This window comes from Cherax quadricarinatus, chromosome 46 (genome assembly GCF_038502225.1).
Source record: "Cherax quadricarinatus isolate ZL_2023a chromosome 46, ASM3850222v1, whole genome shotgun sequence".
NCBI lineage: Eukaryota > Metazoa > Arthropoda > Malacostraca > Decapoda > Parastacidae > Cherax > Cherax quadricarinatus.
The window spans coordinates 8,140,244-8,152,313 of record NC_091337.1 but is presented as its reverse complement, the minus strand read 5'-3'; the positions used below and the strand labels follow the sequence as shown (position 1 = coordinate 8,152,313).

Genomic DNA, 12,070 nt, shown 5'->3' with positions numbered 1-12,070 from the left:
GTGTCTTCAGTGGAGGACACTCGTGCAAAGATGACACCCGAATCTGACATACAGGGATGTGGCCTACATCCCCGTCTATGTCAGATTTAAGGATGAGGAACATGATGGGAGCGAGTACTGTGCCTTGTGGGACAGCTTTTCATCGTAGCTGCCTCAGACTTTACTCTGTTTACTACTACTCTTTGTGTTTTATTTGTTAGGAAATTATAATCCATGTACCAACTTTCCTGTTATTCCTTTATCATGCATTTTGTGCGCTATTACTTTAGTTTAATATCTTTATTATGCACCCCATACCCATCCTGTGGGCGGTAGTCAAAAGATTACAAAGGTACATAATGGGTCCAGGGACTGGACCCTCAAGTTATGATAGCTGAACTAGTTACAAAGGTAATGAACTCCAGGTAGATCTGGTCACAATCATGGCAAGTTACAAAGGTAATGAATCAGCCTCACTCCTATACATGGTTACAGTCATGAACAAATTACAAACTAATGAACCACTGATACGTCCACACTTGGTCACAATTGTAATGGCTATTACACCATGGCCACACTTGTCAAAGGCTTTTGCAAAGTCTGTGTATACTACATCTGCATTTTATTTGTCTTCTAGAGCCACCAGGACCTTGTCATTGTGGTCCAGTAGTTGGGACAGGCAGGAGCGACCTGCATTTCGGGCAAATTAGGTCAATTTTTTCGCCAGGATGCGAATAACATCCAGGTACCTATTTTACTATTAGGTGAACATGAACATCAGGTTTCTTAAGGAACCACGTCCTAATGTTTCCACCCGTAGCGAGGATCGAACCACGGACCTCAGTGTGTTAGCAATCAAGTTACGGGACAGCTTCGAGCTACATTTTGTCTTTGACTTTTTCTGGGTTATCCGAGGTAATTTACACATACGTTACTATGTATAATAATTATTCTTGTGTACCTGCACCTAAATAAACTTACTTATCAATTTGATATGTTACATACTGTATGGCTTGTAAGGAAATTAGCTTTTTTCCTTTATTTTTTTTAAAGCAGCCCTAATGCAAATGATTATTAGAAATGACAATTTAGAACGGCTTAATTATTACCGTACATGGTAATTTTGTACGATATGGTTAAAAACAATAATTTAATGAACACTGTACGATAATTCTGGTAGAAAATCTGGTATAAGTGGCAACTCTGGTTAGTTTTAGTTGTGCTGCTGTTTGTCTGAAATTGTAATATGAAATGACTGTGTATAATACGTATTTGTCATGCAACAACAACTTAAGAAGGTAGTCACAATGCCTTCACACTTGACAATGCAATAGTCAGTTGCATGTGCAGCAAAGACGTTCCAACTGTAGCCAGGAAAACTAATAAGACTTTATATTTTGAGTTTTGTCTGAATTATCCGTAAGTTGATGCATCTTATGTTCTGCCTAACCTAATTTCTTTAATTAAATTTAGCTAGATGAATGCTAGTGATCTCATTGATGTTCCAAAGTTGGGTCAGAAGTCTGATTTTGTAGTGTATAAATTCAGTAAAACTCAGTATTTTAAGTTCAGCTTTGGTACCGGTATTGGTTTAGCGCTTCTTATTATAATACTAATTTGGTACCGGTAGTATAAAATAACACAGTATGTCAAACACGCATATACAACGACAGGCGGGCCCAGGAGGTATGACTCAACCTCCAGCATCCGCAATTAGGTGAGGACACTGGCAGAGTGGAAACCTTTATTGAGACAATTTTTTCAAGTCTAGTGAGTATGTCAAGGGAGGTTCCATGATGTTGCTGAAGGGTTCTTGATCCAAGATATTGGACCTGATCTTCCCTTCCTTGGCTCAAATCCGATTGCTTCCCATTTTCTCAGGTGCTGTATGACCCTTGTAGGTTTTGTGGCTAAAATGATAGTACCTTTGTCTCATATCTGAAAAACCAGAGTTGAATCCAACACAAGTGGATTATTATTGTTTATTATCATGGGAGCACTAAACCTGTAGGGATTATACAGCACCTGTGAGGGGGGGGGTTAAAGGCATTCAGGCTTAATTCAGGGAAGTGGAGCACAAATCCAGTTCCGTAGATCAAGAGCCCCTCACAAGCATCAAGGAACCTACTTTGAGGGGCCATCACAAGTGCAGATGTTGGTCATGTTTCCTTATCCTGTACTTGAAGCCCTTGTTTACCTAGCAGTAGGAAGGTAAGTACGCGAGTGTTAGACGACTGTTGTGGGTTGAATCCTGGGACAGAATATCAAAGGACCCAAGTGGAAATACTAAGCTAGACAGACAAGCTTGAATGGGTTATCATGGGTTACTATCCCTCAGACAAGTGCACAATTTAGGTGTCGGTCGGGAGTGGGGGGGGCACTTTAATGCTGGTTAATGGCTCTTGATCCAATGAAATGGAGCTTCCCTACATATTTTATCAAATAATTACCTTCCTATTTCCAAGATGCTATATTACTCCTGTGGGTTAAGCACTTTCCCATGAATTTAATACAGTCCAGTTATAATAAAAACTGTTAAGCAACTTTTAAAACTTATGCCGGTACAGTATTTACAGTTACGTATTAATTAAGTTTTACAGAGTGAATATTGTCCTATGCTGAGCATACAGTTCACAAATTATATTTTGTCAATCTGTGAGATATGTAAAGCTGGTGGAGAGGCGTCTTGCTCCTCTCTGTGAGAATTGCCAAGCTCCATTATCAGTCAGCCACATTCTGTTGGACTGCCCACTTTATCAACGAGCACGCAGAATTTACCTCTGTCGTCGTCTTCGCTCCGCTGCTCTCTCTTTACCTTCCCTTCTCGCTGATGGACCCACCTTTCATCCGGACTCTCTCATTGACTTTTTGACAACAACTGACTTACTTCACAAATTCTGATACCTTCAGCCCTTTCTACTTCAATCTCTTGCTACCCTCTACCCCCGTACTATCCCCTGCCCCGCTGTTTTCTGTAACCTGTTGATCATCCCCCCTCCCTTCTGCCATCCAATTCCCTTGCTTCCTTCCCTACCCTGCAGCGCTGTATATCCCTTGTGGCTTAGTGCTTCTTTTTGATTATGATAATAATGTAAAGCTGATCTAAGGCTATGACTTAATAATACATGTGGTTCTTGAAACATGTCAGAGGTTTAACTTGATTATTGACAATGAAGTTTCCAAGATGGTTGAGTTTTAGTGATTTCTCTGAATAATAATAATAATAATAATGCTGCCCCCACCCACCACTTCTCAACCTTGGAGTAGGTGCTCTTCACACCTACTCCAAGATTAAGGGACTGATTACCTCATCTTCTGTACATATTTCTACTGTCTTCAAGTTATGTCCTGGAATTTGTACTGATAAAGCCACTGGATGGCGAAACGTCTACAATAAAGATACCCAGATGTTGCACATGTGTCTTAATTTCATCAATAATAATAATAATAATAATAATAATAATAATAATAATAATAATAATGATAACAGTAATAATAATTAATAGTGATGTATTTCCATTGGTCCTTTTGTTTTTTATTTTATCTAGGCTTCTCTTCTTTAAATCTATTTTTTCTCCCATTCTCTATATTTGTTAGGGGTGGGGATATTGCAGTTTGGAGGGGCATCTAAACTGTAGTATTGGCACACGTCTGGCAAAACAATGATGGAGCGAGTGATAGTGAAGTGTTACTACTGTTATGGGTAACCTTACTTTGGTGGTAGACAACCAGTGTTAAAAAAAAAAATTAATTTTATTTCGAGTATTCCAGAACTTTGCAATAAAATTGTGTGCTGCTTTCAGCAGTGATGACAATGCAGGGAGAAGCCTTTTCTGTGATGCTGAAGTCTGTTAGGAGTTTCCGACTGCTCAACACTTCTTGCTCATCAGAAGTAACAAAATTATATAAGGTAAGCTTTTGGTTTTGCTGTGTTTTTTTAGGCAGTAAGTTACTAAAACTGAACTACTTTTAAAATACGGTATATAGTTCGTCACAAACAAATTATTATTTTTTTTTTAACACGTCAGCCATTTCCCACCGAGGCAGGGTGATCCAAAAAGAAAGAAAAACCCAAAAAGAAAGAAAAAACTTTCATCATCATTCAACACTTTCACCATCACTCATACATAATCACTGTCTTTGCAGAGGTGCTCAGATACGACAGCTTAGATGTCCCTCCAAACTGCCAGTATCCCAAACCTTATACATTGATAAATATATTTTTATACATTAGCAGAAGTATACAATTTTTTACTTTCGCATGGTAACTAATTAGTTATTTCAGCCAAATTTTGTTAAAATTTACATAATATAATTTCATATAAATAAATTTAGATAGAATTGCTTACATCAACAAAATACGTACATTAATTTTGCAATGCTCAGACATATTTTGTGGAGTTATTGCCACACTGTATTTTAACATGAGTTGTAGTAAACTAATTATTGTTTCATAAGTTAAGATTGCAAGCACTGCCTATAAAAAACAATGGGTACATTTCTTCTTTATTTAAAGTGTCACTGTATATAAGTTTTGCTATCTGTACAGTGCTGTATATGTGAAATTACTGTACCTATTTCTTATCGTGAAAAATATGCCAAGTTTAATAAATGTAATAAAATAATTCATACTTTTTAATTTTTGTGGCATTTACAGTACTGCACTATTGTATGATGTTTTGTTTAACAAATCTTTCTGGTAGATCCTGTACTGGGTGCTACTTTAGCATATGGTCTACCAGCTCATTTACACTTCAGCGTGCGGTCTACCAGCACTTTTGCACTTAACCTAACCTAACCAGGTTAGGTTAGGTTAGGTAGACTGTATGTTAAGTCAGTTCTCATTGTAGACTATGAATACTGCGGTAGACCGCATGCTGAAGTAGCACCTTGTACTGTGCTACAGTATCCTAGGACTTCTTTCTTATGCTCTTTCCTAACTTAATACATTAAGACAGTGCTCAGGCATACTAGTGACTTTCTTTGTGCTTAAAAATATTTCATAACATGTAAATCTTACATTGAATACTATGCAAAGAAATTAAATTTGTATTCGTATTTGTAACTTCTGTACTAGTGAAAAGGGTTCATCAACTGCCTGATTGGTCAGAGCCTGCACACTGAAGCTTTCACTGTTACACTTTGTAGATAACAGTGCTAATGGAAAATTCAGAGATGCTTGCTCAAATTGGTAAAGGAATATGGAAATAGAGTATATATGTATGTATGTATGTATGTATGTATAAAAGATGAAGCTGAAAATTAATGCATAAAGGAGGAAGGTGTTCAGACTGAATAGATGTAGTACAGTATATGGAATGAAAGATTTTTACATTTGAAGCAAGGAGTATGGAGGAAGTAAATGTTTTTAAATACTTGGGAATAGATACATCAGCTGATGAGTCTATGAAGGGTAAGCAAAAGAAAGTTGCAAGAGTGGTGAGGAAACTGTGGAAAGAAAAAAAAGTTTCATTGGGTAAAAACTTATACAGTGGACCCCCGGTTCGCGAAGTTATCGGTATCCGATAAATCTGGTATCCGAAGCATTATATCGCAAAAAATTTGCCTCGGTTCCCGTTACAAAACCCGGTATGCGATACGATTCGTACGAGACGTGTCCACGTGTGGCCTGAACTGCCCCATGTGTGCCAGTGTTTACAAGCCAGCCAGTGTGCGCGCATCTAAGGATACATTCGGTACATTCCATATTTTCCATATTATCACTGTTTTTGGTGCTTGTTTCTGCAAAATAAGTCACCATGGGCCCCAAGAAAGCTTTTAGTGCCAACCCATTGAGACCAAGGGTGCTAATGACTATTGAAATGAAGAAAGAGATAATTGCAAAGTATGAAAGTGGAGTGCGTGTGTCGGACCTGGCCAAGTTGTATAGTAAATCCCAATCAACCATCTCTACTATAGTGAGCAGGAAAACAGCAATCAAGGAAGCTGTTCTTGCAAAAGGTGCAACTGTGATTACAAAACAGCAATCGCAAGTGTTAGAAAATGTTGAGAGACTGTTATTGGTGTGGATAAATGAAAAACAGATAGCAGGAGATAGCATCTCTCAAGCGATCATTTGTGAAAAGGCTAGGCAGTTGCATGAGGATTTAATTAGAAAAATGCCTGCAACTAGTGGTGATGTGAGTGAATTTAACGCCAGCAAAGGTTGGTTTGAAAGATTTAATAATCGTAGTGGCATACATAGTGTGATTAGGCATGGTGAGGCTGCCAGTTCAGACCAAAAAGCAGCTGAAAAATATGTGCATGAATTCAAGGAGTACATAGAGGCTGAAGGATTGAAACCTGAACAAGTGTTTAATTGTGACGAAATAGGCCTGTTTTGGAAGAAATTGCCAAGCAGGACTTGCATTACTCAGGAGGAAAAGGCACTCCCAGGACATAAGCCTATGAAAGACAGGCTTACTTTTCTGATGTGTGCCAATGCTAGTGGTGATTGCAAAGTGAAGCCTTTATTGGTGTATCACTCAGAAACTCCCAGAGCGTTCAGGCAAAAGAATATCCTCAAGGCTAATTTGTGTGTGCTGTGGAGGGCAAACACTAAAGCATGGGTCACTAGGGACTGTTTCTATGACTGGTTACACCATGCATTTGCCCCCAATGTGAAAAATTACCTAATTGAAAAGAAATTAGACCTTAAGTGCCTCCTAGTGTTAGACAGTGCCCTTGGTCATCCTACAGACTTGGCAGAGCGACTTTGTGGGGACATGAGCTTCATTAAGGTCAAGTTTTTGCTTCCTAATACCACTCCTCTCCTGCAGCCCATGGACCAGCAGGTCATTTCCAACTTCAAGAAACTGTACACAGAAGCTATGTTTGAAAGGTGCTTTGAAGTGACCACAGATACTCTATTGACTTTAAAGGAGTTTTGGAAGGATCACTTTAATATCCTCAATTGTGTAAACCTTATAGGTAAGGCTTGGGAGGGAGTGACTAAGAGGACCTTGAGCTCTGCTTGGAAGAAACTGTGGCCAGAATGTGTAGACAAAAGGGATTTTGAAGGGTTTGAGGCTAACCCTGGGAATCCTATGCCAGTTGAGGAATCCATTGTGGCATTGGGAAAGTCCTTGGGGTTGGAGGTTAGTGGGGAGGATATGGAAGAGTTGGTGGAGGAGGACAATGATGAACTAACCACTGATGAGCTGCTAGATCATCTTCAACAGCAAGAGGCCAGACCTGAGGAAACTGCTTCGGAGGAGGGGATAGAGAAATTGACGAAGTTGCCTACTTCAAAGATTAAGGAAATGTGTGCAAAGTGGCTTGAAGTGCAAACCTTTTTTGATGAAAATCACCCTGACACAGCTACTGCAAGCCGTGTTGGCAACCTGTACACTGACAATGTTGTGAACCACTTTAGGAAAGTCGTAAAGGAACGAGAGGTACAGGCCTCTATGGACAGATATGTTGTGCAACAGAAGTCCAGTGACTCTCAAGCTGGTCCTAGTGGCATTAAAAGAAGAAGGGAAGTAACCCCGGAAAAGGACTTGCTACCTCAAGATCTAATGGAGGGGGATTCCCCTTCTAAATATTAAAAACTTCGACACTCTCCCCTTCTCCCATCCCATCAATCATCACCAGATCTTCCTTAAAGGTAAGTGTCAATTATTCTATTGTGATTATTCTATTGTTATTATTGTTATTGTAATTATTCTATTGCATTAAACTTAATATTTCATGTGGTAAAAGTTTTTTTTTTTCATACTTTTGGGTGTCTTGCACGGATTAATTTGATTTCCATTATTTCTTATGGGGAAAATTGATTCGCTTTCCGATAATTTTGCTTTACGATGAGTTCTCAGGAACGGATTAATAACGTGAACCGGGGGTCCACTGTATGTGTATGTGTATTCCAGTCCAGCTTACTTCAAAAGGGTTATTTGCTTCTAATGGTTGCTCATACATCATATTAACTGTTCCATTCTTTAATTCATTCACTTTCATTTAATAATGATCTGATATACAAGTCATTTTTAAAAAATGTACAAAAATACAATAATGTATATTTATGTGCATGAACATTCTACCTTATGCAGTTGCTTCCTCCATGTCACATGAACATTACATAAGCTAGAAATAAATTCATACATATGGAAGAAACCTGAAGAGTGGCAGTTTGGAGAGGAAATTTTTGTATTACAACCTTTCAGAAGATCTGGAAATAACCAGGACCACGGCAAAGCATTTACTGTATTGCCAAAAAAAAGAGGAGGTTGACCACACAGAATTAAATTGTGAGATTCACCAAAATCCACACTTAGGGAAGGAATGTGTGGGTTTTTTGGTGGATTGTTCCAGCCACGGTATTGTTACTTTTTATTTTTTCTAAGGTAAGAGAGAGATCAGATGAATAGGCCTTATATAATTTGCAGTGTTGAAGAGAGAGGAGGCTGCAGCATTCAGAGCATAAACATTGAATTAAACTCTATTAAAAATTATTTTGAGATATTGTAGTAGCAATCAGTGACTGCATGATAAAAGAACTTGAAAAGGTGAATCATTTCATATTAATAAGTGAAAGAGGAAATGCCAAATCAGGTGCTTGAGGGAGTATGGAAAATTATTAATAATGATTACATGATACAGTGTGATTAATTGAATGTATTGTTTAAATGTATAGCTCATATATAAATAAGTGTAATTGTAAAATTTCAGACCTCTACAAGCAACAAGTGTAACTTTGGACTGTTAGCCGTACACAAAAAGCACTCTACTCCCTTAATAATCTGTGGCTCCTATTCAACATTGAGAATTGTTCCACTGTGGTCTCAAACATCTCAAAGGACCCTCTGGGGGTGGCTTAATGCTGTTTTCAACAAGTAAGTGATATCCTAAATTTCAATCATGTATACAGTAGTATACTGTACATGATTTTTCATTGTTTGGATTGTGAAAATAACCTCAGATTAATTTAGGAAACTTATTCTTACTTTTTCTTCCCTCTATAAACTTATTTTATTATGGTTGAGTCTTTTATTCACATTTTGGATACAAATTTACATGGAAGCACTACCTAACTGAAAAGTAAATATATTATGTAGCATCTAAAATGCCCTCTTGGTCAGAGCTCTATACCTTAATTTGCAAAAGATATATTACAGTGAAACATATAAGTGAACAGTATTTAGATAAGGCTAAAGAGGTCTTTGTGGCATTTATGGATTTGGAAAAGGCGTATGACAGGGTGGATAGGGGGGCAATGTGGCAGATGTTGCAGGTGTACGGTGTAGGAGGTAGGTTACTGAAAGCACTGAAGAGTTTTTACGAGGATAGTGAGGCTCAAGTTAGAGTAAGTAGGAAAGAGGGAAATTATTTCCCAGTAAAAGTAGGCCTTAGACAAGGATGTGTGATGTCACCGTGGTTGTTTAATATATTTATAGATGGGGTTGTAAGAGAAGTAAATGCGAGGGTCTTGGCAAGAGGCGTGGAGTTAAAAGATAAAGAATCACACAAAGTGGGAGTTGTCACAGTTGCTCTTTGCTGATGACACTGTGCTCTTGGGAGATTCTGAAGAGAAGTTGCAGAGATTGGTGGATGAATTTGGTAGGGTGTGCAAAAGAAGAAAATTGAAAGTGAATACAGGAAAGAGTAAGGTTATGAGGATAACAAAAAGATTAGGTGATGAAAGATTGGATATCAGATTGGAGGGAGAGAGTATGGAGGAGGTGAATGTATTCAGATATTTGGGAGTGGACGTGTCAGCGGATGGGTCTATGAAAGATGAGGTGAATCATAGAATTGATGAGGGGAAAAGGGTGAGTGGTGCACTTAGGAGTCTGTGGAGACAAAGAACTTTGTCCTTGGAGGCAAAGAGGGGAATGTATGAGAGTATAGTTTTACCAACGCTCTTATATGGGTGTGAAGCATGGGTGATGAATGTTGCAGCGAGGAGAAGGCTGGAGGCAGTGGAGATGTCATGTCTGAGAGCAATGTGTGGTGTGAATATAATGCAGAGAATTCGTAGTTTGGAAGTTAGGAGGAGGTGCGGGATTACCAAAACTGTTGTCCAGAGGGCTGAGGAAGGGTTGTTGAGGTGGTTCGGACATGTGGAGAGAATGGAGCGAAAAAGAATAACTTCAAGAGTGTATCAGTCTGTAGTGGAAGGAAGGCGGGGTAGGGGTCGGCCTAGGAAAGGTTGGAGGGAGGGGGTAAAGGAGGTTTTGTGTGCGAGGGGCTTGGACTTCCAGCAGGCATGCGTGAGCGTGTTTGATAGGAGTGAATGGAGACAAATGGTTTTTAATACTTGACGTGCTGTTGGAGTGTGAGCAAAGTAACATTTATGAAGGGGTTCAGGGAAACCGGCAGGCCGGACTTGAGTCCTGGAGATGGGAAGTACAGTGCCTGCACTCTGAAGGAGGGGTGTTAATGTTGCAGTTTAAAAACTGTAGTGTAAAGCACCCTTCTGGCAAGACAGTGATGGAGTGAATGATGGTGAAAGTTTTTCATTTTCGGGCCACCCTGCCTTGGTGGGAATCAGCCAGTGTGATAATAAAAAAAATAATAAAAAAAATTTTACTCTCAGTAGAGCTTTACTGAGTCAGTGCAAGTAGAGTAAAATGTATGTGATTAGTTTGCTCTGCACATAGACTGGTGTCTTTTTACCATGTTTGTGGGAAAGTTTTGGCATCCAACAGACTTAGCAGCTTGACCACCCTAATCTGCCGACATCCTTATGCAAACAAGAAAAAAAGTATCATGTTATTTAAACATACACAGCACCAAGACAAGAAAAGGACCACTGCAAAGATAAATGTCTACCAGTCATCAGAGCAAAAGCAGTGGGTGGCAGCTAGCAGCAACAAACATGGTTGTTGCTGCCACCATGGTAAACACAACCTCAGCTGCCACTACACTAAACACCACTACACAACCAGTGAACCAAGCATTTAGTGACATTTTGAAAAATTCATATACTCAGTCAGACTTTGTCCTTTGTGATAAGCAAGATCTACAAATGCCAAAGGATTCAGTGGTCCAGCAGGCAACTAGAATATAAGATACTGAAAATTTCAAAATCCCGGGAAGAATTACTAACCACGCAGATATTAAAATTGACTGAACTTCAAGAGATTGTAATGGCCCAGTCAGTCATGTTAATTCACATACAGGAAAAGCTAGAAAAGCAAGAGGAAAATGGACTCGCTCATTAGGTTAATAAAAACCATGTAAATCAGGAATTAATATTCAGGTTAGAGGATAAATTAACAACACAGATTGCATCTCTTCATAACCAACAGTGATTTCCTTGATGAAGCTGTGATAGTGAAATGGGCCAATCTTTCCCTGACACAAGGTGAGAATTGTGATGAAGTGGCAGTTAGCATTATAAAATTGAAATCCATTGTAATATTAAGAAGCAAGACATTAAAAGTGCACATAGGTTTGACAAGTATATGCCAGGTGGAGCATGATCATTATCACTTAAGTTTAGTTAGTGAAAATTGAAATTGACCTTATAAATCTGCATTATCTCAGAGGAAAGACATCTCTATCAACGAATATCGTACAAAAAATGCCAGGAACTTCCATACACACTAATAGATAAAAAAAAAAAAAACAGAACTAGCCATCAGTGCTTTGTCGGGGATTGAAAAATACTGAGAAGAAAATATCATACTTTTTTAAACACATTGGATATCTCCCACTGAGGTAGGGTAACGTGAAAAAGAAGAAACACTTTTACCACTTACGCCATCACTGTCTTGCCAACAGGGGGGCACACCAGCAAGTGCTGGATGAGGTACATATAACCAAGGAGGAGGTGAAGAAGTTGCTATGCGAACTTGACACCTCAAAGGCGGTGGGACCAGACAACATCTCTCCATGGGTCCTTGAAGAGGGAGCAGAGATATTGTGTGAGCCATTAACAAAGATCTTCAACACATCATTTGAAACTGGGCAACTCCCTGAGGTATGGAAAATGGCAAATGTAGTCCCAATTTTTAAAAAGGGAGACAGACATGAGGCACTAAACTACAGACCTGTATCACTAACGTGTATAGTATGCAAGGTCATGGAGAAGATCATCAGGAGGAGAGTGGTGGGGCACCTGGAAAGAAACAAGCGTATAATTGAC

The 12,070-nt window shown here is 39.0% G+C and overlaps 1 protein-coding gene across 1 annotated transcript in view; it reads left to right on the top strand.

The window, feature by feature from the left end:
* Positions 1-749: 749 nt before the first annotated feature.
* Positions 750-12,070, top strand: part of LOC128696675 (ATP synthase subunit s, mitochondrial) — a 28,589-nt gene continuing 17,268 nt past the window's right edge. The window contains exons 1-3 of the mRNA XM_070094484.1: positions 750-894; positions 3,783-3,889; positions 8,650-8,813. Of these exons, the coding sequence (XP_069950585.1) occupies positions 750-894; positions 3,783-3,889; positions 8,650-8,813 (416 nt within the window). The remainder of the gene's footprint in view (positions 895-3,782; positions 3,890-8,649; positions 8,814-12,070) is intronic.